We start from the raw sequence: 24,530 nt of genomic DNA on the forward strand, positions 1-24,530 counted from the left end.
ATCCACAAGGGCTTTGAACCTCATACCAGCATTTCCAACAGCACCCACCAGCAACAGCTCAGCACCACTGAATCACAGATCAGTTTGGGTTGGAAAGGATCTTCAAACTCATCTCTTTCCATCCTCTGCCATGGACAGGGACACCTCCCACTAGACCAGGTTGCTCCAAGCCCCGTCCAGCCTGGCTTGCAAGACTTCCAGGGATGATGCAACCACATCTTCTCTAGGAAACCTGTGCCAGGGCCCCACCATCCTCACAGGAAACTATTTCTTCCCAATATGCCATCTAACCCTGACCTCTGGTAGGGGGAAGCCATTCCTCCTTGTCCTCACACTACAGGCCCTCGTCCAGAGTGCCTCTCCAGCTCTCCTGGAGCCCCTTTAGGCACTGGCAGGGGCTCTAAAGTCTCCCTGGAGCCTTCTCCAGGTGAACACCCTCAGTCCTCCCAGCCTGGAGCCACAGCAGAGGAGCTCCACCTCTCAGATCATCTCATGGTACTCTCTGGACTCCCTCCAGCAGCTTCTGATGTTGGGTTCTTCAGACTGGAGGCAGCTCTGCAGGTGGGGTATCACCCGAGTGAGGCAGAGCCCCCTCCCTCCACTTACCAGATCCACGCCTCTGGATGCAGCCCAAGCTGGCTTTCTGGGCTACAAGCACATTGCCAGGTCACATCCAATTCGTCAGCCACCCGTATCCCCAGGCCCTTCCCCCAGGACTATGCTCAATCTATTCTCCACCCAGCCTGTGTTTGTACTAGGGATGGCCCCAACCCGGGGGCAGGACCTTGTACTTGGCCTTGCTGAACTTCACAAGGTCCCCACAGACCCACCTCTCCAGCCTGCCAAGATATCTTGAAGAAACCCAACCACACCACAAGACTTCCTCGAACTCCAAGGCCACTATTAGTAAAAATTACACCATCTCCTCCTCCTGAACCATACTGGCCATCTCCGGTAGGTCTGGGATGACTTTTATCATCTACTCCCAGAGGACTCCGCCTCATTTCCAGCTGACAAGTCTCCAGTATATTGAAGGCTTATTTTCCCCCTCCCCTCCTGGGAGGGCGGGAATGACATCCCATTAAATGAGCCAGGAGAAACCCAACCCACCCAAGCCAAGGCCCTGTCTTTGCCCTTCCCATTCATTGGCAATCTCAGCATGAAGTGCAGTTGTCAGAAGATTTCTTGGGTTTCCTTAAGTTCTTCGGCCAAGTTCTGATTAAAATCCTCCTAAGTGGTTTTCTCTTCATTCCATTTCCTAGAACTGAGAAGCAAAGCGGACTTGAGAGCAGCTCTGAGTGCTGGAGCTAACAGCCCCCAATACAGCCAAGCCATCCAAGTCTCCCACACCGGCTCATTAGGATCAACGGGAAATTGAAAGCAATGCTCCTTCCATCTCCCATATCAGACAATCAGCTCCCAGAGGAGACTGGGTTTTAATGGCCTCACTCACTGGCAGGAGGCTGGGCTTGCTCAGCCAACAGGGGCTGCCGAGGCACCTCACTGGGTGCTGCTTCAGTGTCATGTGTGAAACGGGTCAACCAGAAAGGAATATTCCCAAAGGCTTTCAGGTAACACACAACAGTGGAGCAGTGGGAGTAAAACACTGCACTGTAACACATCTCCATGCCCAAAAATATCCAATTTACTCCAGTCTCTCACCCCTATTTGACGTGCTCTGGTTCATGATGGTAGCTTCGAAAGAGAAGGCAACCTCTCATCACAGGCTCCTTGTGCTATTAGCTTGAGATCTGCACCAAACTGGATTCCCTCTTTGCCCAGAAAAATCTGTCTGCTTTGGTGGCCTGGAGGATGAAACCATTGGTCTCTTGCCCAGAAATAACAGGCACCTGCAAGTCTAGTTGCTCTCATTCCTGTGGCTGAAGGCTGGAGGCTATCGGGTCACCACAAAGATGGCTCCTGTCCTCCCAGCCAAGAGTAGCTGAGGAGAGCCCCTTCCCTGCAGGAAGGCAGATACATTTGGTCCCAGGACTCAAGCACACTGAGAGCACTGTACAGGGGTGGTGCAAGGGAACCCCAAAACAGCCTCTGTTCATACCAGAAAAACCAGAACCACACGTGTTGCTGCCCTCTCTGCTGTGTCTTCCTCCTTTGCAGGGCCCCACATGTGGAGCTGCTCCTGCCATAGGCAAAACGTTACTGATGAGTACCCAGCCTGAAAATCCCAATACTTCCATTTTTTAATGCCATGAACCTCTTCATGGTCCCTGGGGGAACAGGAAGACACTGACCATACTGAGAGATCACATGGACAGGACACACACTGGCCAAGCTACCATTGAGGGACCTTATTACAGGGAACACCAATAGCTCCTGTTTTCTTGGTCTGGAGGAAGTAGCAGAGGGGAGCAAAGGCTGTGAGCCCCAGTAAAGCAGGACCTTTTCCTGGGATGTGGCTCTTCTACCAGCCAGGCAGTGATCTGGCAAAGCCATGGCATATTTGGTCACATTTGGGCGTGGCTTCATATGCAACCTTGGCTTTTTGTATGCAAGATCCAGACCCAGCTAGAGAGCTAAATCACCTGCTTTCCCCACTACTAAAGGGCTTCAACTTTTCCCCCAGGTCCAGGCAGCTCTGCTCGTGGCCATAGGGGTTTGACCAAAAGGCTGGTTTCCTTCAAAGGGCCATTCACCACGCAGTCCCTCCAGCTCCCTCACCCTACCCACAAAGCAGAGCATTAATAGCCAGCCTGTGAGACCATAAAACACTAACGCCCAAAGAGCTCCTGCACCTTGAAATGTTAATGCTGAGTAAAGAAAGAAACCTTCTGGTCAGCAAACCAGGTCCATGATACATTAACACAGTCACCTTCTCCCCCTCCAAGCCACAGAACAGCAAACAGCAAACAGCCCTGGAAACCCTGAAACCTCGCTCTGTGTACAAGGCACCCCGTAGATCCACTGAGAGGCTTCACCAGCAGGGGACAGCTCTGCTTGATGACTTTGTCACCACCTCAAAGAGCTGCCTGGTGCCCAGCCATCCTCTCCTTTCAGCCTTGGAAAGCAATTTCCTCTAGTCTTTGAGCACACAGAGGCCAGACTCAGTGCTCTCCTGTTCTTCCAAGCCTCTCTCAGCCATTTGATTCCCAGAACTTGACTCCAACTTTCACAGATTGATAAAGGCTGAAGAAGACCTCCAGTGGCGGGATCCCTAGTCCAGTCATTAACCCAGTGCCACTATGCTCACCACCAAACCCCAAGTGCCACATCCACACACTTTTCAAACACTTCAGGGATGGCGATTCTACCACTTCCTTGGGCAACCTGTTCCAATGCCTCACTACCCTTTTAGCGAACCCTTTCTTTGTTCCCTTCTCCTTCTATAGGGGCATCCATTCTTTACACCACAGTGGGTCAGAGGGACACAGAAGTGCAGACCTGGGGCTTGGTGTCCCACTGGGGAAGGCGGGTCAGGATCCCAAGCTGGCAGGGCAGCACCAGCTGGAAATACTTGCTTGGAGCTGGTGTAGTCACAGTAGCCATGGCTCTCAGCGTGCCCCATGTCTGGTGTGGAACCACAGGGACATCACAGCCTCTCCTCTGCACAGCAACGATGATGGAGCATCCCAGCTGCAGTGGTACCAGTGATTTTTGGGATGGCCTTCCCTTTCAGACAACAGACCCCAGGACTCCACTTGCCACCATCCACAGATGACCCACCAGGCAGGTGCAGATCTCCCTCCTCCAGTCCAGCTTGAACACAGGACCAAGACTCAATTCCAGGGTCCTTTTTCTGAGCACTGATCCTAAGATGGTGACCACCAGCCACAAGGCATGCAGTTGACTCCAGAACATGCCACAGCTATCTGTTAACCAGATGAGAGGGCCATTCCCAGCGGGGGAGCCAGTGTACATGCACCTTGACAAGTGGAGAGAGGGGTGGGGGAGTGAGCGGGGAGAGTCTGGGAGCAGCATTCGCTTGCATAGGACCTGGGGAAAATATCACAACACTGCATTTCCATGGCTAACTGGGGGAGCAAGGAAGCTTCTCGGAATGAAATTGGTTTTGGGTTCTTTTCCCAAGCCAGAAAGTAATTGTGCCACAACCACAGGACTTGTAGCTGCAACAGTGGCTTCTCTACCCAGAGCACCTTTGTGCTCCCCCCAGCAAAACTCATGCTCAAGCCTAACAGGAGCAGCCAATCCATGCAGCGAACAGGGGAAACTGAGACACACAGGCTCCAGCATTTGCATTAAGGGAGGGCAGCCCAGGGGGTTCTCTTATTCCCTCAGCACCAGACAAAATCCACTTTTGAGCTTTATCACATCCCATCCCCTCACCAAAATATGGTGACCTCCACATCCCAACCAAAATTGCAGCTCAGGCCTGCAAAGCAGGTATGCTCTCCACACTATTCATCACAACACATTCCAAGACATTCCAAGTGAATGAGGGCCAGACAATATTTTAAAGTAAATCTAGATACCAAGTTTTAAAGCCACTTCAGTGTCAAAAGAAAAGTCAGCAGATGTGACTACATGCCATCACCACATTGTACAAAAGCTTTGTGGTAGCATCTTCCTGCAAAGGGATTTATCCTGCCCACAAAACACTGGGATGGTGCTGGCGCCATTCAGCTGGCAAGGCTGGGGGCACAGGAGGAGGAAGGATGGGGAGCACAGGCATCATGTGCTTTCCTGGGTTGAGCAGAGCTCACCAAAGCTACTGTGAGCCCTGTGAGAGGCCAGTAAGCCCCTAAAACCTTTACACCACAGCAAAGTCCCCATCTCCAGCCCTAGGTGCCGCCACCACCACCGCTGTGCCCCCACCCCCACTGTAGGTGTCACCATCACAAGCCCCAGATGCCACCATCACTGCCATCTCCAGCCCTAGATGCCACTATCACTGCTATGCCCCCATCACCAGTCCCAGTGCCATCACCACTGCCCATGCCCCATCCATCCTAGCTCACCTATCCATGCCAGCCCACAACCGGAGCTCACCCCAGAAAACCCTGAGCACATTTATTTACATCAGTCAGTTCCTGGATCTGCTCCGTGGGCAGGAATGAGTAACAGGGACAGGAATATATCGAGCAGATGTTGTCACCAAATACAACATATCGTCAGGCTGCTGGTGGCTTTAAATCATTCCAGAGCTTGGCAGTTGCTTCCCAGCCCTGGGCTGCTCTCCCAGCTGCTGCTCAACAGCTCTGAGCCCTGGGGTGGCTCCTCTTGCACCCAATGAGCGCTCAAGCTCCAGGCACTGATCACCACGAGGTAGGAATATCACAAAGTCACCCCAGATAGTCCATAGCAATCACCACTGCCTTTTCTCTTGCCCACCTTCAGCTCTGGAGATTTAAGTGCCCTCTTGCCCAACACATCTCCAGGGTTGCCTGCACACAAAGATTCACAGGGAAGATGGATTTCACAGCTCCAGCCCAAAGTACCCTCGAGAGTAGCAGCAGAGCAATGCAGCACTGTGAAAGCAGGGGCACAGAAAATGTCGTGCCTGCAGAAAACAGGGAAAAGGCAGTGAATCCCCAACCAAGCAGCCTTTAAAAGCATAGGAGGGGAAACACAGGCAGCCTGTGCTCTGCTGCCCTTTCCCATGGCCTCCCTGGCTGCCGGGTGGAGAAGCAGCTTTGCTCATTAGCGGGTTATTCCTGGCACACTCCCCCTGCATCAGCTCCCCGGCAGGGCTGCGGGAGCAGCACGCAGTGTTTTGAAGCCTTCGGGGTTGCACAGCGCTCCAGAGGCGCAAATCTTCCTTTAAAGAAATCTCCCTCGGCAGATAAATGGTGCTGGGTAACAGGGGTCATTAGGCTAATGAGCAGCTACCGCCAGCCTGGAAGCAAAGCAAAAAACCAGCACAGAGTCTACCAGAGCCCGTTAGCCTCAAAATCTGACCCATCTCCAGCAGCTACCGTGGCTCTCAAGGGAGGAATCAGGTCCATGAGTCAGCAGGATCAATCACCCGCCAGCCTTCCCATTAAAATCTCTCATCAAAGTACTGGGGGAGCAGATTTGCAGGTTGCTTGCACCAAGGAGGCCGAGAAGGGGCTGTTCCTCCTCTGTTCCCCCTCTATCAGCCCCTTCGTTACCATGGTGTCATTTCGCTCTCACTCTTCAGGAGTGGGGAGGTTTTTTCTTTCCCAGCGCTGCTCCATTTCCTACCACCATGTCCTTGACGGGGAGCCACATGTCCTTTTGCCCATTCTGGTGGAGACTGGGCCATGTTTCGGCATGACAGCCAATTCACGGATACAGCAATGCTGATGGGTCGGGCATCAAAGCTAACTCAGCCTTTTAGTCCTTCCTAACACTGCCATCTGGGAAAGCAACCAGGGAGAGATGCAATTTTCCCCTTGTAGAGCCTTCAGAGGTGGGATCAGCTGGAACTCCCAGCCTGCTACATCCAGTGGTTATAAAAGAAAGCCCACATATAAATAACCTCTCAGCAGGAGCCAAAACTCCAGCACTAACCCCAAGGTTTGAAGTGAAGGAGGCTAATTTCCTCCTTTGTAGCTCTTGACACATGTTGGCTGTATGCCTCTCTCTTGCCTTGTTCCTAGAGCAGAAGGCTCTGGGCAACGGAGCCAGGGACAATAAGGAAACGAGTGGTGTCATTCCCAAGGACTCCCAACACAGCTCTGTCAGCAGCTCTGGAGGCAGCTGATGCCAGCATGGAATCATGGAGAAAAAGAACCATGGCGAGAGGATCAGGCAAGAGCTGCCTGCACGCCCCTGCCACCTCCCTGAGCTGCCCATGTCAAGCTGGCTGCCATTCCCCCGAAAGGAACAAGCCCTCCAGAACAAGGACTGGGAAATAACTTCTCCCCAAGGTTTTGGGCATGAACAGGTCCCTACCCAATCACTGGGCTTCTCACATGCCCTAAAAATCCCTGGGGAAAACAAAACACAGGGTGAACACCAGCTCCAAAGCCAGCTTTGGTGGGGCTGAAAAAGCTATTTTCACCAAAACAGCTCCACTGGGAGTTTCTCCACCCAAACTCTGGCCCCAAGACAAGGAAATCCACACCAGTCAAACTCCCAAGCACATCTTCAAAACAGAAGGCTGGGACCACCCCCAACATCTCATCCTGGTTCTCTGCCATATCAAGAAATGTTCCTAAGAGTGTCTGTGCCCATCTCCTGTACGGCTTGGACCCAGCAGAGCGACTGAGAGATCTCACCTCTTCAAGCTGGAGTCACACAGGAATCCCTCACCCCAATCCTTCCCACTGCATGCAGAACCAAGCTTCATCCCCTCCCCCAACAATGGGAAAATGGCTAAAAAAAAGGCCAACCATGCTTTCACTCCAGGTAAAGGATGAATGGTGCAGGACACTTGGCACCTGGGAGTCCATCCCATGTCCCACTGAGGCTGTAGGACCAGCACTGGAGGCACCACGCAGGTCTGCATCCTTGGATTAGGGCAAGAAGATCCACAAAGGTGACATCAAAGCCACCCCGAAAACTGCTAGGTAAGCCAGCAGCAGCAGGGACAGTGCACAGATGTATTTTTTGGGTGTATTTCATTTTTTGGCAGCTGCCACTGGTGTGGTGTCACCACCCCACTGTCTCCATTGCCACCTGACCCTAAGAACTCCCTCTGCTGCCACACTGTCCTCCCACAGAACTGCAAGGGCATTTTCTCACCAGTTTTGGTGTGAACACACTGCAGCGTCCCCCATCTTACAACAGTCCCTCTTTATCAGGTCACCCATAGCAGGGCTGTCTGCTCTGAGCACGCAAAGGGCAACACCACACTGTGTGTAGGGAGAAATTCAGGAGAAAAAAACGCACCAGTGGCTTCCACCCCCTCTCCCGCAGAGGGACACGGATGAATCCACCCTCCTGGCTGCCCAAAACCGCAGCACACGTGACCCAGAGAGGCTTTTCAGGAGAGCTGACTCTCCAGCGGCTTCTGTTTGCCTTTCCCTTGTCTGCAGCAGCATCACATCTGGACGCTTGTCAGAGGAGAAGGGAAAAAAAACAACCCTCCCTCCTCCTGCTGAACAAGCTCTCAATCAAAACAAAGCCGGAGCGGCAGCCAAGAGCTGGGAGGCTCTTTTGTTTAATGCTCAACATCCCCCGGCTGGGCCAGCACGCCCCAGAGTGCCGGGAGCGGGTGCAGGGGCCGGGTGTGGGCAGTGTGGTGGGTGCAGGGCTGGTGAGGAAGGGGCCAGCTCAGCCACCAGCCCTAAGGCCAGCTTGGCCACGCGATGGCAGCTGGTGGGGCAAAATCAGCTCTGCTCCTCCGTGCACAGCCATTTTGCTGAGCTCAGCTGCTAACCAAGAGTTGCCATTCCCCCCCAGCACCAATGTCCAAGCAAAGCAAAGCAAACCAAACTAAACCTCAACTTAGCTCCAGTCATCCCCATGACCCAGGGACTGGTCGCCATGCTCATAGGTGCATCAGCACAAGCTCTTTTTTCTCCCTACTGCAAGTATTATAAGCTCCCACTGCTGCCCCTCCAAATATTTTCTGGGGCTCCAAGGACCTGCCCAGGCATTGACCACAGCCAAAGGCAAACCTTCTTGAGGGGATCAGCCCATCCCAGAGACCTGGAAAGTCTCAGCAGGGTTATCACCAGTGGGTTTCATCAAGGTCAATCCCATCCCTGGAGAAGTTATCGCTTGTGCCCCAACACACTGATGGCATCGGGTTTGAGGAGAGCATGTAATAAGCCAGGACACAGTCAAGATCCACACCAAGAAAAAGGATATTTGGGATATTCAGCTCTGGAGGCTTCATCCCAGGAAGCAGCAACCAGAGCCATGGGGTCACACTGGCAAAAACACATCCCATGGTGCCCAAGGGCCATGTCCACGGGCTCCCGCACTGCTGTGTCAGACATGGGAGCAAGGGTGAACTCGCCTGTGGACAGAGCAATGGAACACTGGCTGACATGTAAAAGTGTCTGGCAAAGCCCAAAGCAAAGCTCCTTCCTACACCCAACAAGGACTCGATGGCTGCCAAATCCTACAGCAAGATATTGGAAGAACACAAAAGGAGAAGTAGAGGCAAGTGGGGTGAGCTGGGTGGGGCAAGAGCTGGCTGCTGCATTGAAGCACCTCATCAAGGAAAAATACTGCCTGCTAAAGTGCTTGTTATTCCAGCTACGGAGATACAAGAGAGTCTCCTGGCTGGCAGCTACCAGCTCAGCACACATCTCTTTTGTCTGACCTCCAGGGAGGTCACCCACCCCAGGCTTCAGCAGTGGAGGGACAGACAGTCTCCCTTTCTTCATCCGCAGCTTCCCCGCCCGAAATGGAAGCAGGAGCAGTACAGGGTTAAGCAAAGGACAAGCTGACAGAGACCAAAGGTTGGCTGAGTCATGCTGTGGCTGTTCCTGTTTCAGTCTGAGCAAGTTTCTCGCTTCCCAAGCAGGGTTTGTCCCCAGGGCGGAATGAACCTGCCGCCTTAATCCTCTCCATGCACTGCCTGGAGGAGCTGCCCTCCCTCTCACAGGCAGCACATACCTCTTCTCTTGGCTTGTCCTTTGGACTCCACATGCAGTTTTTTGGGACATCGCTACAACTTTCAGGAGACAGGACGAGCCCAAGGCCACATCCCCCATTGCATCCCATTGCTGCTCCAGGCATCCACCCAGCCTTAGTCTCTTCCTCAAGACAGAAAACTGCTTTCCCACCCCTTACCATGCAGATACCTTTCTTCTCGTCGCCCACGGCTTTCCCAACCCAGAGGAAGCCATCCAGGTGCCCCCAGGATGCTGGTGAAACACAGGCAATGCTTCCTCTTAAGCGACGCATGTTCCTGAAGATCCAGACATCAAATCCCTTCTCCAAACAGGGATCAGCCCTCCAGCCTGAGCTTTCAGTGAGGGGGTTATGCTTGAATCTGGACAAGTAAAATGGCAGAACCATCCTCACCGGGTGTCAGAACAGAGAAGATAGAATCCTTTGGGTTAGAAGCAACCTTAATGCCCATCTTTTTCCACCTCCTGCCATGGACAGGGACATCTCCCACTAGACCACATTGCTTCAAGCCATTGTCCAGCCTGGCCTGGAACACTTCCAGGGATGGGGCAGCCACAGCTTCGCAGAGAAACCTGTGCCAGGGCCTCACCACCCTAACAAGAAAGTGTTTCTTCCCAATATCCCTTCCAACCCTGTCTTCTCTAAGTGGAAAGCCATTCTGTCATGTCCTGGCACTCCTTGTACCCACTCCTTCTCCAGCTGTCCTGGAGCCCCTTTAGGCACCTTTAAGGTTCCCTGGAGCCTTCTCCAGGTGAACACCTCCAGCTCTCCCAGCCTGGCTCCAGAGCAGAGGGGTTCCAGACCTCAGAGCATCTCCAGGGCCTGCTCTGGACTCACTCCAGCAGTTCCACATCCCTCTTACGTTGGGACCTCATGGCTGGAGGCAGATCTGCAGGTGCAGTCTAACCTGAGTGGAACAGAGGGGCAAAATCCCCCACCACCTCCCCTGCTGCCCACACAGGGGGATGAGCCCAGGACACAGAGGGGTTTCCAGATGCCAGCATGCATGACCAGGGTGTGTGGAGCTTCTCGTCCACCAACACCACACATCACATTGGTATCTCCAACTGCAAAGAGTTTCTGCAGTTTTATCAGCGAAAGAAATAAATCTTTAATAGTAACAACACAGCAAAGCTGTGCAGGGTATGACCCAAGGTCCAGTCGGCTCCAGTGCTGGCTGTCACAGCAGCCGGCACAGATGGCTACAAAGGAACATAACAGCCAAGCATGTTGAGGTATTTCCCAAACCAATTCCCAAGCTTCTGTCCTTCTCATGTTTTTCCCAAGCCAAAACACATTGCCCTGTACACTCTTCTGATGAGTTTCTCCTCCACAAACCCACACATGTGCCCCAAATCATAGATGGACTTCCAGCATCCACAGCTTTTAGCAGCAGCATTCCTGACCTCCATGCAAAAGAGCATTTGCTGCCCTTCCTGGTTTCATTCACTTTGGTTCCACTGCCAGAACAGACAAAGGAACAGAATGTCTTCACACCACTCCTGAATTTTACAGGCTTCAATCACCTGTCCCAGAAGTCTTCCTCTTAAGTGGAGGAAGCACCAACCTTATTTAGCAACCTTTCTCCCAGAGCCATCCTGTGGCTGACCATCCCCACCATATACTTTTCTCCATATATGCTCCCAAACAAATCTCTGGTCTCAGCACCTCTCCCAACGCCACTTGCCCTCCCCACCCATCCCAGTGTCCACACTGTGATCCCCACGTCAAAGCAGAAATCCTCCCACGGTTTCTGGCACCTCCCAGGGAACCTCTGGCTGCAAACATGGTGATGTTACTTCTCATACTCCCCAGCCACTCTCATGACACTCTGGCACATACTGATGGCAATAGGGCCAAGCTGACCATAACACACACACTTGTGATGCTCACCCTGTGCATGACATACACACGTCACGTGGTGACACATGTCACCAGGCACGCACCCCACATGCAGCTGGCCCGGAGGAAAGCACAGACCTCCACATGCTCAAAGTCCTCCCCATGTGAACCAGAAATCACATCAGCCACTGTGATTGCTCAGAAACCAGCGAAAAGTCCTGAAAAATGGCCACGTCCAGACACAGCAGCGCAGACACCCAGAGTCCAGTGCCACGCAGATAGACAGGTGACCACCCACCCCTTTGGTCATCTGCCATTGGCAGGGCTTTTCGTGCCCTTGGTGACCTGGAAGAAGCTTGGTCAGCTCAGCATCACTGCCAAATGTTAGTAGAGGAGTAACACAAGGCAAATATCATCCACAGCTACCCACCAACCCTGGATCACCACCCCAAGTGCAACAGAGCCCACGTACCATCGCCAGACCCAGGAACAAGGTGGTGACTCCTGTGAGCCCTGCTCCCTGTACTCATCTGCATGCCCATGCAGATCCCACATCTACCAACATGTTAAGGGATCCTTCTCTGCACATGATGCCACTGGAGAAATAAATTCCTTCAGGAGCTGCAGGGAGCCTTGACACACAATGTGAAGCCAGCAGGACACAGAGCACAGCACAGACTCTTTCTGTCCCCTTGGGAGATGTAGCAGACAAAGCACCAGAACATCACCTTGACTTCAGAGTGATAGAGGTCAGAGAGGCCTGGACCCATACAGCACAGCCAAAGTGCTGAAGAAAACCAAACCTCAGGGGCTATAGCAGGATGGTACCTAGAGCACAGTGTCTGCAGGTGATCACATGGCTCCCAGAAGCCAGGCTTGATCAGTGTCATTCCACTGCCACGTCCAGACACCAGCACATCACATGGCCAAACCACCTTCACGCTAAAACCAGCCACACATCAATGCTGGCCCCAGCAGTACAAGATACACAGTCCCACTCTCGTCACCCACAATGCCATGTCACAGCAACACCATGTGAGCAGCAGTAATGGTACCCGTGCCCCAACACCTTTCTTACCTTCTCTGACTTCACCTTTTTCAGCTGCCGGCACTCACTTTCTCCATCCTCCAGCTCCGACTTGACTCCCAAGGGATTGAGTGCAGCTCCTGTGTCAATAGCTATACTCCCAAGCTGCTCAGCAGCAGCAGGCTCTGTCCCCTGGCCGCCATCATACTGTCCCACCCTTACTGCCAGGGCCAGGGGCTGCAGCACACTGGGCTCCTTCTCCGCCGAAGCCCCCGCACCCTCACTCCTTTCCTTCTTGCTTTTGGATGAGCCGCTCTCCTTCTCCTTCTTGGAGCCAGCCACACTGCGAGACGCCTTGGCCGACTTCTCCGAGTTCTTCGGGGTGACAGTGGGCACCAAACCACCCGAGTTCACACCATCCCCAGAGCGTCCTTGAACCTCCTTCTTGCCACCAGCTCCCTCACTGGGAGTGAACAGAGAGGACCCTGAGGTCGGTTTCCCACTGTCCTTGCCAGTCTTGCTCCTTTTCGACTTTGATTTGCCCTCCTTGCCTTGCGGGCCTGGCACCGGGCTCACAAACTTGATGTTATCCGGTAGTGTTGCCACTGCATTGGGTGCCGGGAGCCCCACCTCCTTGGAGCCCGACATTTCCAATTTCTGCTGATCCTTCTCCAAATCAGCGTCAAGGTCAATGATGAGATTCCCTACGCCAATGTCCCACTCATCCCCACTGTCATACGTCTCAACCGGGTTTGCATCAATTCCTTTCCCTCCGGAAGCTCCGCTGCTCAAGGACATCTTAGAGTTAACGGCCCCTCACAGTCAAAGGCTCTTCCCTGCCTCTATGCCCTGGGGGTCACCTACGTCCTTGGGGGGCTTCCAGTGGTCGGGGTCTGCCCAGGTGACGGCATCGCTGCTGGAAGGGAGAGAAAAGAGAGCAAGGTTACACACAAAGAGCCATGGGCAGACAGATCATTGACAGCCACATCTGCAGGCAGGAGAGATCTGGGCAGAGCAAAACCCCCAACCTCCCAAATCCCCCTCACAGCATTCCTTCTGCCATCCCCTGGGCTGGGGCTGCTCCACAGCCGCCCCCGCAGCAGCAGCCATCTGGCACTGGTCCTCGATCAATACCAGCCCTGGCAGGTCACGGCTCTCAGCTCCAACAAGACATTACTCACACATTTCCCTGCTCACCATTTCCCTCTGAATTATCGAGCGCTGCCCCGGGGAGGGAGGATTGATTCCTCTCCTGCCAATGCCACCCAGAGTGAGAGCTCCTCTCCACACCAGCCTCGCTGTGAGGGACAAGAGCTGCTCATCAGGCAAGTCAAGTGCCTTGGTGGGAAATAAATCCCAGTCTTCAGAGTGCCTGTGACACTTGGGACGTGTCAGAGCAGTCACCAAAGGCCAAATCGCAGTGGGAAGCATAAGGGTTCCCATCCCACACCTCTGGGCAGAGCAACACAGTACCCAGATTTGGAGTGTTTAACACCACCACCTCTGGCCAAGCCCGAAAGCTTCCAATGGGAAACAGAGATGCAATTATGTAAATACAAAGTCTTAACCAGGATGAGAGGGCTCAGCCCTACCTGCCCACGCCACAGCTGACCCCGGTAAGCCCAAAATATCTCCTCCCTGCTTCCCAGCCTCTCTCCCCAGGGAGGGAAACAAAAAAGACACCCACGCACAACCTGACACAGCACCCTGATGAGACATAATTAACACATGTAACAGCTTCTTCCCAGCACCGCCCAGCAAGGCCACCTGTTCTCCAGAATCCTTGAGAAATCCTTGACCACCCATTTGGACGAGGCTTCTCTCCACCACAATTGTCCTCCCCTTCCCCACCAAGCTCCAGGCCTGCCTGCTCCTGGTACTATTTACAAGTGACACTTCAAAAACAAGTGACTTAAAGAGAAATGAGAAGTAAAAAAAAAAAAAAAAAAAAAAAAAAAAAAAAGGAAAAAAAAAAAAAAAAAAAGGAAAGAAAAAAAAACAACAACAAAAACACCCAAAAACAAACAGCCAAAAAACCCCACACCACACACACACAAATTTCTTCAAACCCCAGCAGGAAGGAGCCTGGAAAGCAGCTTCAGTGTGTTTCCAGAGACACAAACACTGTAAAAATGCCAGGGATTCTTTCATCAGCTAGGCTGCCGCAGCCAGACCATTTTCCATCTGCTCCCCACAGCATCCTCGGCTCTGTACAGCTAATAATCTGCTCTCTGACAGGTCATTACGGAGATTTTTAACCCCAGGAGCTGGGGGACTTGCGCACAAGCTGGAAATGAAAAGCACTGACCTCTCATTTCAGCAGCAGGGAAAGTGCCGAATCAGGAGATCACTTTGTGCACCGGACTCGCTAACAGCTTCCCAAAGCTGACCTGTGTGTTTCCATGGCCGCCTCCTCCTCCTCTTCCTCTGCCCCAGCACCTGCTCCCCAGTTCCAAGCTGGTGTGTCCAACCCCATCAACCTGCCTCTCCAGAGCCTCTCTCCAAATCACCGGTGAGATTGGCAGCAATTGGCAGCGACCACCTCACCCCTGCATGACAATCTTCGTGTCACGGATCCACAGCAATTCCTTTGTGCAGGTGGGCAAAGTCAGTAATGAGCTGGATGGACTAGATTTTTGGCTGGTACCAGTCCCTTCCCAGCCCTAAGCTGAAGCATGGAATTCAGGAACAATCCCAATGAACCAGTGGACCACCGATGACCACTGATGTGCAGGAACAACCCACAGGAGGATGGAGTTCAGTTCAGTTTCCAAATCCAAGAGTTGCCGACCCAAAGTTGGAGCAGGCAAAGAGCCATGGTGAGCTCAGGTCAGAGGGAAAAACAGACAAGGATCTAACCTTGCGGTGACAGGAAAATGACAGACAATCCGCAGGGCTGTACTGCAACATGAATAGCATCACCTGCTCCATGCAATACCTGCATGATGCCAGCTTGGCCAGCTCTCCACTCCCACCACAGAATTCACGTTGCTGCTCCAAACGTGCACATACGCACACACATCTCCTTAAGTATTATTTATACATATGGAATAAGGAGAGCAGATGAGCAGGACCTGGGTCTCAAACTCTGCAAACAGCAGCGGTTTTGCCAATTCCTACCACAACAAAACGAAGAAGGACCCCAGAAGTCCGCTGGCAATTGGAGAGCCAGGAATAATCAAAGGGTTAGAAAACAAGAGGAGCAAAAACCTTCACCCTACAAAGGAGTTGCTGAGGGAGCCCAGGATCTGCTAATGCAGACAGAAGGGAACCACAAACAGGACGGACAGGAACATGCTGGATTGGCAAGAGCAGGGGAAAGGCACGTTGTGACGAGAGGGAGGCAGAGAACTCAAGACATGCCACTACAGGAAGAAGGACTGGGGCAGGGATCAGCTCTTTCCAGAGCAGAGCTGAAGGCTGGGACCCTGGAATGTGATCTGGGGGGATCTCCTAAAAACGCTCCATTGCATGTGGCTCTAAAGCATACTCCACAGCTTTTTCCCCTCCCCAAAACTCCCATCCAGTTCCCCATCTCTCTACTCCACCACTGCAGCCTCAGCCTCTGCAGCCAGAGGAGCATTTGGAATCCCTCTCCCAAGCCAGACCCGCAGGGACCCCAACCTGACACACCATCATTATATTGGGTGCATAGGAGCCTCTGGCTACCGCACCCCGTGGCCCAGAGAAAGAGCTGCCTTTCCCACTGTCTCCTTTGCCCAAGCTAGAGAAGCACCAGGTGGTATCCAGATCCTTCCCACTCTCCTGCCGGGGAAGTAACGCTGCCACAAATCACAGCATCTCAGAAAACAGAGCGAGGAGATTGATTCAGCTGTAAACGTGTCCTTCCCCTTACCTCCTGCCATCACAGGATTGATCCCCGCACAACATGAAAAGCATGTGCTCACTTGTTGGCCTGGAGACCTGCCAACAAAGCATTTTAAGAGCAGTCCTGGAGCGCAGATCCTACAAGGAGACAGCTTTCTGCTTGGGAATGCTGCACACACACAGCACCAGACATGAATAATTCAGCTCCATTAGGTGCTGAGACCTCTATAATCCACATCTACAGGCTGGGACAGAGCCAAACCATATTCAGAGACAAACCTGAAAGTTCACTTTCAGGGCTGTACACACACCTAGAGATAGCTCTTCCACCAGAACAGCTCCACTTCCAAAACGCAGCAAGGAAACTGCACCAGCCCCTGGCTCTATGTGCTAAAACCAGTGCAGGATGCTCAGAACCCGCTGAACCTGTGCCACTCCAGCTTTCTCTGCTGCTTACCGGAGGCCAGGAGACCAAAGCTGGCAAGGATTGATTGCCCAAGGGCAGCAAGATGTAGGAGAAAGCTCTTCTCCTGGCAGCAGCCAGCCCACACATAGGGAGACTGTCTCATAGCCATGTGCTCCAGCCTGCAGCGCTCCAGGATTAGCCTCTGGTGGCTTCCAGACATGACTGACTGCAATTTTCACCCTGATTAACTTTCAGGAATGCCCACAAGAAGGAGCGGCAAAGAGGACAGGGAAGGGGGGAGAAAATCTGCAGGATGCAGCATTTCCTCCAGCAGGCAAGGAGCTGAAGGTTTGGTGAGATGGCTGCTCTGGTCAGCAGCAACCCTGGAGAGCAGAGCCCTCTGCTCCCTCCCGAAAGAGCCAAAGGCAGTGGCATGGAAGGGATGCTGCCCCTCCAGCTTGCCAAACCCCCAAAGGGCTCCCCACAAGCCCCTAGCTGAGGCAGCAGCACTAGGGGCTGCAGTGCCGAGGCCCTTCCTACAGCTGCTGGCAGCCAGCCGGCTGCTCTCCCCATCCACTGCCTCTTTATAAGATCCCTTTTTGTTTCCTTTTACGACTAAAGAAACTTGGGGCAGTGGGCAAAGACACACTCCCTTCCCCACACTGCTGTGCTCATTCCCCACTCAGCTCCTACTGCCGCGCCTTGTAATCCCCCAGCTGGGCTTGTTTGGGTTGGATTTTTGTTAAGTAACTCCCATGTCTTTTCTGCAGATTTCTTTTTAAGATGTTCCCTTTCTCCCCGCCCCCTCTCTCTAGAGCTGGGGGAGAGAGAAGAGAAAAAAACGAGAGAGAAAAAAAGAGAAATGTTGAACGCGAGCCAGCTGGCACAAACAAGAGGAGACGGAGAAATCTGCACAAAGGAGCTTCCTCACTCACTTGCTGCTTTCAGCTCAAGAAATCACACAGGGGAGGAGGGTTCACTCTCCCCCAGACATCAGTCAGGCTGTAGCACACAAAGGAGATTTGCCATGACACCCTCCAGAACTGCCACCCAATGGGGGCAGGATCCTTCCACTGCCTGCACCCTGCAGGAGTCCGAGCTGTTGCAAAACACGCCAAGGCGCAGGGCTTCAAAACACGCACAGTTCAATGTGGAATTAAGCAAGATTTTGAATGGAGGAGTTGTGCTCCTGCCTCTGTGCTCACACAAGGCACCCGAAGAACTTCAGTGGCTCTCAGGCCACTGAAGTGGGACAGCGTCAACAAGCTGCCAGGAGGGAGAAGGCTGAACTCAATTTGAATAAAATGGAGCCACCCTTCTTTTTTTAATATGGAGGTGCATCCCATCAAGACTACATCTTCCAGCATGCACTGCAGCCAGAGCACTGAAAGAGACTGACAAACTTAGGCCAGGACTCCCAAGTTTCTGAAGGCTGAGCCTTGACACTGGAGATGAACCTGAGACAGGTCAGCACTCAATCGATGAGTCACTTTGAGGGCATTCTTGAGAAAAGCTTGAAATACTTCAGTCCAGGCATGACAAAAGCAGGACACCACTGGAAAGAGGCTAGAGACAGAGGAAAGTGGAAAGGTGAGCAGAGACCACTTTGGTGCAGGGCAGCCAGGCAATCATCCTACCTGAAGCTAAGCTCCAGAGACTTCTCAGCAACAAAACCCCACCTGCTCCCAAATAAACACTCAGGCCTCAACTTCACATTCATCATCAGGCAAAAGGTGATCCTGGGATCAAAATTCAACGTCACCCCCACTCCCATTCACTCATGACCTTAAAACATGACCTTTCTAGCAAAACTCCACACAACTCTAGCACATGACAACGTCCAGCCAAGTTGTCAATATAAAAGACAGAAACACGGTGCCAGTGCGTTTGAAGAAAATACCAGAATAGTTAAAACTTAGTGTTGCTTCTTATTGACACTTCTATAACCTCAATACTATGAGGATCAACTCGATCTAGGGCTGAAAAACCCAGAGTTCCTGAACATGTCTGACTCGCAAAGACACCCTTCTTGAGAACTCCTCATTTCCCTCAACTCTCAGCAGCCTACATAGAGCCCTGATACATGAGGCAAACAGAAAGGGTGAACACAAAGAGGAGCAAGAGTTTCAGGCTTTCCTTTATACTGTGAAATGGAGGAAACTGGAACAAGTACGTCTCTAATCCTCCCATCAGTTTTCAAGTGTCACCACCAAAGTCCAAATTTTTTGTCTATTCTTTCCTTCAGACTCCACAGTTCTTCAGATTTACAATTATTTGATTTTGAGGTCTCTCAACTTGTGCATTTTTTCAAGGTACCACTTCTGTATGTACTTCAGAATAAAACACAGCTCACATTTCTTCCACCAACTCACAAGGAAGTCTAAGAGCTTCATATTTCAAGAAAACTATCAGGAAGAGAACCAGCACATGGTCTTCAAGTCAAGCAGGAGGCACACTGATACCTACAGACCCACATGAAGGCACCAAACCCTCCATTCAGTTCCTGTGAAGGATGGCTGGCAAACAGTACCTTCTTGGAGCATCTACTCACTCTGCCAAATTGCACTGTTGGAGTCACTTCTCCACTGGGAAGCTGAGCAAGCACCATCGTTACAAACAAGCTTGAACACACACGACTCAGGTCACAGAACCGTAGAGCAGAGCAGGTTGGAAGGGACCTTGAGAGGTCACCTGCTTCAACCTTTTGAGAAGAAGGGAGATCAGGTGAGATTACCTACCACCCTGTACAGTCACATCTTGAAAACCTCCACCAGCATGGACACTTACTGTGTCATGGAGGGGGTTGTTTCAGGGAATGGCTGTAAAAAATTTCTTTCTTATGTTGAGATGAAACTTCTCCTGGAGCAATTTTTATCTGTTGCCCCTTGATTTCTCCACATGGCTCCTCTTTGTAGGTGCCCCTTAAGTCCAGGAATGTTCCTGCAGACACAGCACCCCTGCAAAGAGCTGACTGACCTCCTTCCTGCCAGGCAGGAGCCAGGTTTGCAGGAAAGGCCATGGTGATAGGATAACACAGTGGAATGGACTGGAGGAGCATCAAGCACAGCATAAACAGGCCAAGAGTCATGCCAGCGCTTTGTTACAGCTCTGACAGCAGGGTCCTGTGTGAGCCACATCCCTTTCCAAGCCTTTGTCATGGAGATGAGCAAGGAGTAGCAAGGCTCAGGCTCTGGATCACAGCCTCTCATCCAAAAATGCCAAGATAGACATCTTCCAGCAAGCATGACCTTGCAGACTCTAAAATCTTAGGCAGCTGAATACGGCCAAGATCTTTCTAAGAGAGCACAGATCTTACCCAAATCCACAAACACAAATAGGTGCCCAGTGTCTAAACTTTCTGCTGTATAGAGAAAGAGGAATTAAAAAACCCACATGTGTCGGAGAACTAGTATTTGGCAGGTAAAATGACAGAGCGTTTCCTTCCTGCAAGCTCAGCTCTCAGATCTACCCTGAATCAGGGCTGCTCAACAAGGATTTAGCCCTCACTGTTGTGTCTGCATGCTGGAAGACACCCCTGAGTAACTGCCATGCTCAGACCTGCATGCAATGGTTTAACAAGAACCAGAAACACAGCCCCATCTTCACCCAAAATCTGCAACTCCTGCTCGCCCCATGGTCATAAGTGTCACAGCATCACTGGCACCCAGCAGGTGCCTGGCAGGCGCTAGCAGTGCCAGAGGAGTAGAGCAGCGGTGCCACAGAGTTTGGCTGTCTAAGGCCGACACACAGACCATTGGCAGCTACTCAGCAGCAAAAGCAAAGCAACACCATGAGCAATAACCAGCCATTGGTTTGGTTTGGAGACTTTGGGTGAGTCTACCCCAGACAAGCCAGTGCACTCCAGCAGCATTAGACATGGCCCCGCTGTTCCTCTACCACCACAAAGGCCATTCTTGAGCCCAGCCAGCCATGTCGCTGCTGGCTGGTGCCAAAAATAACATTAAACACTCAAAACAAGACATCTGAGCCAATCTGCTTGGCACTGCAATACTTCCTATAGCGATAAACCTGGGGAATAACTGTCCCTTGAACAGAGCTGGTTTCAGCTCAGAAAGTGGAAGAGCTGTGTGGATTTAAAACCAGTGCAGTTACATCCTTGCTAACCCCAACACAGAAGTGAGCTGATTTATGAGAGGCTTAAAGGTATCTGAACTGGTGGCCTGTCCTTTAGCGCAGCCTAGAAGAGGGTAGAGGGCACATAAAAACAATCCAAGAGGTTCCCAAACTTCAGCACTCCATGCAGGCTGGAAGATTGCCAGCAGTGAGAGGAAGCAGTAAGACAGATGTGACCAGGAAAGATCCTTGAAGCATCAGCCATTGAAATGGGAAGAAAGAAGACCTGGCAAAGACCAAAGACAACCAATGGGCATAAAAAACTACTGGAGTAAGTACCAGAAAAGGGAACTTGCCCTTTTCCCCAACGCTATCAGCAGGGATGCAGGAAGGTGTTGGCAGCATCTTGAGCTCAGGGTGTTGGTGGGAGCAGGGTGGTCACTACTGAACCGGCCATTTGCTCCCGTTCCTTACAGGGCTCCGGAGGCAGCGTGGCTCCTCACCTTGCTCCCGGTCTCCCTGCTGTCCCCCAGCTCCATCATGGGTCCAGTCCCAAACTGGGTTCTCATGGTCTCAGAGATGCAAGTATCCAACAAGGATTACCCTCCACAAAGGCACAGCAGGAACAGCAAACCATTGGCTGCACTGCCACCCTGCAACAAAGTCAACATCTCTTTTCCATCTTCTTCATCCAAAGGAAGAGCACCAGAGTGATCCCAGCTGAGCAGTGTCTCCCAGCCACAGCCCTGCCTCGACAGGAGAAGAGCAGAGAAGCACTGGTCAGAGAGGATGGACAGCCACTGGTTTGCTTGCTCCTAGAGAAGGAAGAGCTTCTGGGCTTTATTTGCTTATCTTTCCTTTTAGGAGCAGACCATGCAGCCAGCCTTGGCTACTTCACAGCCTTCAGAAGACGACGAACATCTCTCCACCACTCCAAAACCAAAGGAGCTGCCACTTCACCTATAATTTGTCTTTAATTCCCTTCATTCAATAACCAATTAGGGCACCTTGGCTCCCAAAGCTGAGGCTCCCTTTGTAGCAAGGCCAGTGCGTGCAGCTGTAATCCCTCTTCCTGTCACATCATCAGCCTGGGAACACTTTGGGAAAAAAACAACCAGACTGTGAAGTAAAGGAGGAGGGAAGGCACATACAGACAGGGACAAATGCAAGTAGAGCAAGCACCATGCCGAGAAATCCCTTTTTATTTTCCTGGGAGGGATAATAAATAGGTGTATCTCCCAGATTAATACAGCACATTTGCGGAGCTCTGATATCCATCAGAAAGTTGCTAATTTGTGCTAATGACCCATTGCAAATTGCCGAATTTTGTGAATTAGCCAGTGCACAGGAATACAATAAAACCCAATGAAAACCATGCATCAAAGTGGGCTGGGCTTATCTGGGGAGTCCTAGTGCACTTGGAATTACTTGTGGCAATGGATGCAGAGGGAAGGTGCACATTAGATGTGAAACCCCCTCAAAGGCAAACAAGAAATCCTCAGGACAAGAAGAAATTTCAACAAGGCTACGAAACCTTTGGGAAAGGAGAAGTAATTCTCTCAGAGATGAGCAAGACTCTTCCTTTCCTATTGGATTCATAGTGTTTACTGTCAGTGAAGTCATTACACACCTCTTTTTCAGTCCTATAAAGCACACTCCTCCTGATCTGCTCTTCATCCTCCTGGAGAAGCACCAGGAAAACTCCAAGTCAAATCTTTGGACCCACTTGAACCAACAACGCTCTGCTAATCCAAACGACAAATGGGCTCAGCAAATTCATTAAAATCAATTTTGTTATCATTAAATCAGGATAGCCCCATCATACATGATGGAGAGATCTCATGAGAGATCTCATCTCACACATGTAGAGATATCATCATTCCAGCCACTGGAAGAATGAGTGGCCCAAGAACAGCTTAGAGGAAAAATCCAGTGTCACAAAACCTTTCTGTGCTTGGGGAAACAGGAGCATAGAGCAACAACATCATATTTCCCTTTCTGACACCATGAACATGGCAATGAATTGTAGAAGTTGGGCATTTAATGTTTCAATACAAAATATCAAGGTTGTCCTGAAATTATCCTTATTCAGCCACAAAAAAACTGCACTTGTATCCTTTCATACCTCTCACACCACATCTGAGCTGACGTTCAGCAGCTACATCAGTGGGTTTTGTGCATGTGAAGGGCACTCAGCTGCAGCGAAAACAAAACAACCTCTTGGGCTCGTCACAAAAACTGATTTTTCACCCAATTGCAGATGGAAATTGGTTTCCTTTAAAGAAAAAAATCAACCACAAAGACAACTGGAGTCCCAGAGCAAGTTTCCTGGTCAGGCAGCCATTCCCTATTTTCTTACTGTAAGATTGTTCAAGCTTTCCCAACACAAAGCAACACCCTTCCTCATCCAAGTCAACACAGCATGGGGACATAAAGCAGGCTGGCTGCTGCCAGGTTGGCCAAAGCTCTGGTTCAGGAGCCATACGTGGCCACCAATGAGCTCCCAGTATAGTTGTATGCTCTACACCAGCTCATCTACCTACCCCTGACCTTAGAAAAGGTCCTTCACATGGGCTCCTCAACACACCACTACCTCAACCCCAAACCCGGGGAGAGTCAAGCACCCCCATGCAATGGCATCCGCATCCCTCCACCTACTGCCACAAGCACCCAAATTAGGATCTTCCCAAGTAAGCAGGCAAGACCCAAGTGAAAATGACAAGCTCTCCCCATGCCTAGAGAGCCCATGAAGCATTAGAAGAGGCATCACAGAAGAACTGCAAACAGCCCAGACCACCTCCAGGTGCTTCAGAGACTTTGGTGCTTCCCAAAAAATATCTCCACAAACTACTATCAGTTGGAACACAGACTTGGGAACAGACACATAGCTCTCCCATCCCCAAGGCCATATCCTGCAGGAAGCCTGCTATGATAACCATGGGATTCTCCATGGCCTCAGTGGGCAACCACCCACAGACTCCAGCACTGATCCCCTCGCTGCCTTCATCATGTACAAACAACTGAGCACGGTTAAACTGTCACCAGCTCCTGGCAAGGTCACCCACAGCCTCACCTCCTCTCCGTAGGGAAGCAGCATGTGACACACTCCCCAGAAGCATCTGCCTGCTCACTACCTGCCCCCAGCAGGTCCCTGTCTCTGGCCAGGAACACCAGCGAGGGAGCCAGCACCCAAAGGGCATCACTGCGCACGCAGGATGTCACACAGCCCCGGAACAACATACCTGGGACCATAAATACCATCTTATTTACATAATGCTCTGGATAAAGGGGACAAAGAGGCTTATTGCATTACATCTGGAACTCGTATTGCATCAGCGCCCACAGGCCCTAATCCCAGTCAGAGCCGTGCTGCGGAGGGCGTGGTGGGACAGGGCCGAGGTGCATCCCCACTCCCAACCCAGCCAAGGTCAAGTTCAAGATTCTCCCTCTTCTCACAAGCATGCAGAGAAAGAGCCCTACACTCCAGAAATGCCAATTAAATCAGGCACAACACGTGACTTTGGTCCTCAGCCACTATCAGCTGGGCCCAGAAGTGGGATCCCAGATGTGGGTCTCCCACCTGTCGTGGCCTAGACACAACACACAGACATCGACTTTGTCTGGGGAATGATGATCACATGAAAGTGCTAGAAAGACCAAGAAGCTCCTGGTTTTCTTTAATTTATGCAATCACAATTAAGAATACACTGTAAATATAACCTAGAAGTGACTTTTGATTCAAGGCAGCCCTGTTCTGCAAGGGAATAAACCAGACGGAGTGAACTCTGGTCTGCCCTTCTTGTTAATTCAAAATAAAGACACACATACAAGGTGTTGGGTAGATCCAACACCACGCGAGAGCACCTCAACCGCCTTTGTGAG

At 51.6% G+C, this 24,530-nt stretch overlaps 1 protein-coding gene across 3 annotated transcripts in view; it reads right to left on the bottom strand.

Annotated features, from left to right (window-relative positions):
• The window catches only part of ZNF609 (zinc finger protein 609), a 66,298-nt gene that overhangs the window by 35,931 nt on the left and 5,837 nt on the right, over window positions 1-24,530 (bottom strand). For all 3 annotated transcript variants that reach the window (XM_088172290.1, XM_088172289.1, XM_014889987.2), the window contains exon 2: window positions 12,392-13,256. In XM_088172290.1, coding sequence (XP_088028416.1) covers window positions 12,392-13,138 — 747 coding nt within the window. In that variant the 5' untranslated portion in view covers window positions 13,139-13,256. The remainder of the gene's footprint in view (window positions 1-12,391; window positions 13,257-24,530) is intronic.

Source organism: Sturnus vulgaris, chromosome 13, assembly GCF_052056855.1.
Source record: "Sturnus vulgaris isolate bStuVul1 chromosome 13, bStuVul1.hap1, whole genome shotgun sequence".
Lineage (NCBI taxonomy): Eukaryota > Metazoa > Chordata > Aves > Passeriformes > Sturnidae > Sturnus > Sturnus vulgaris.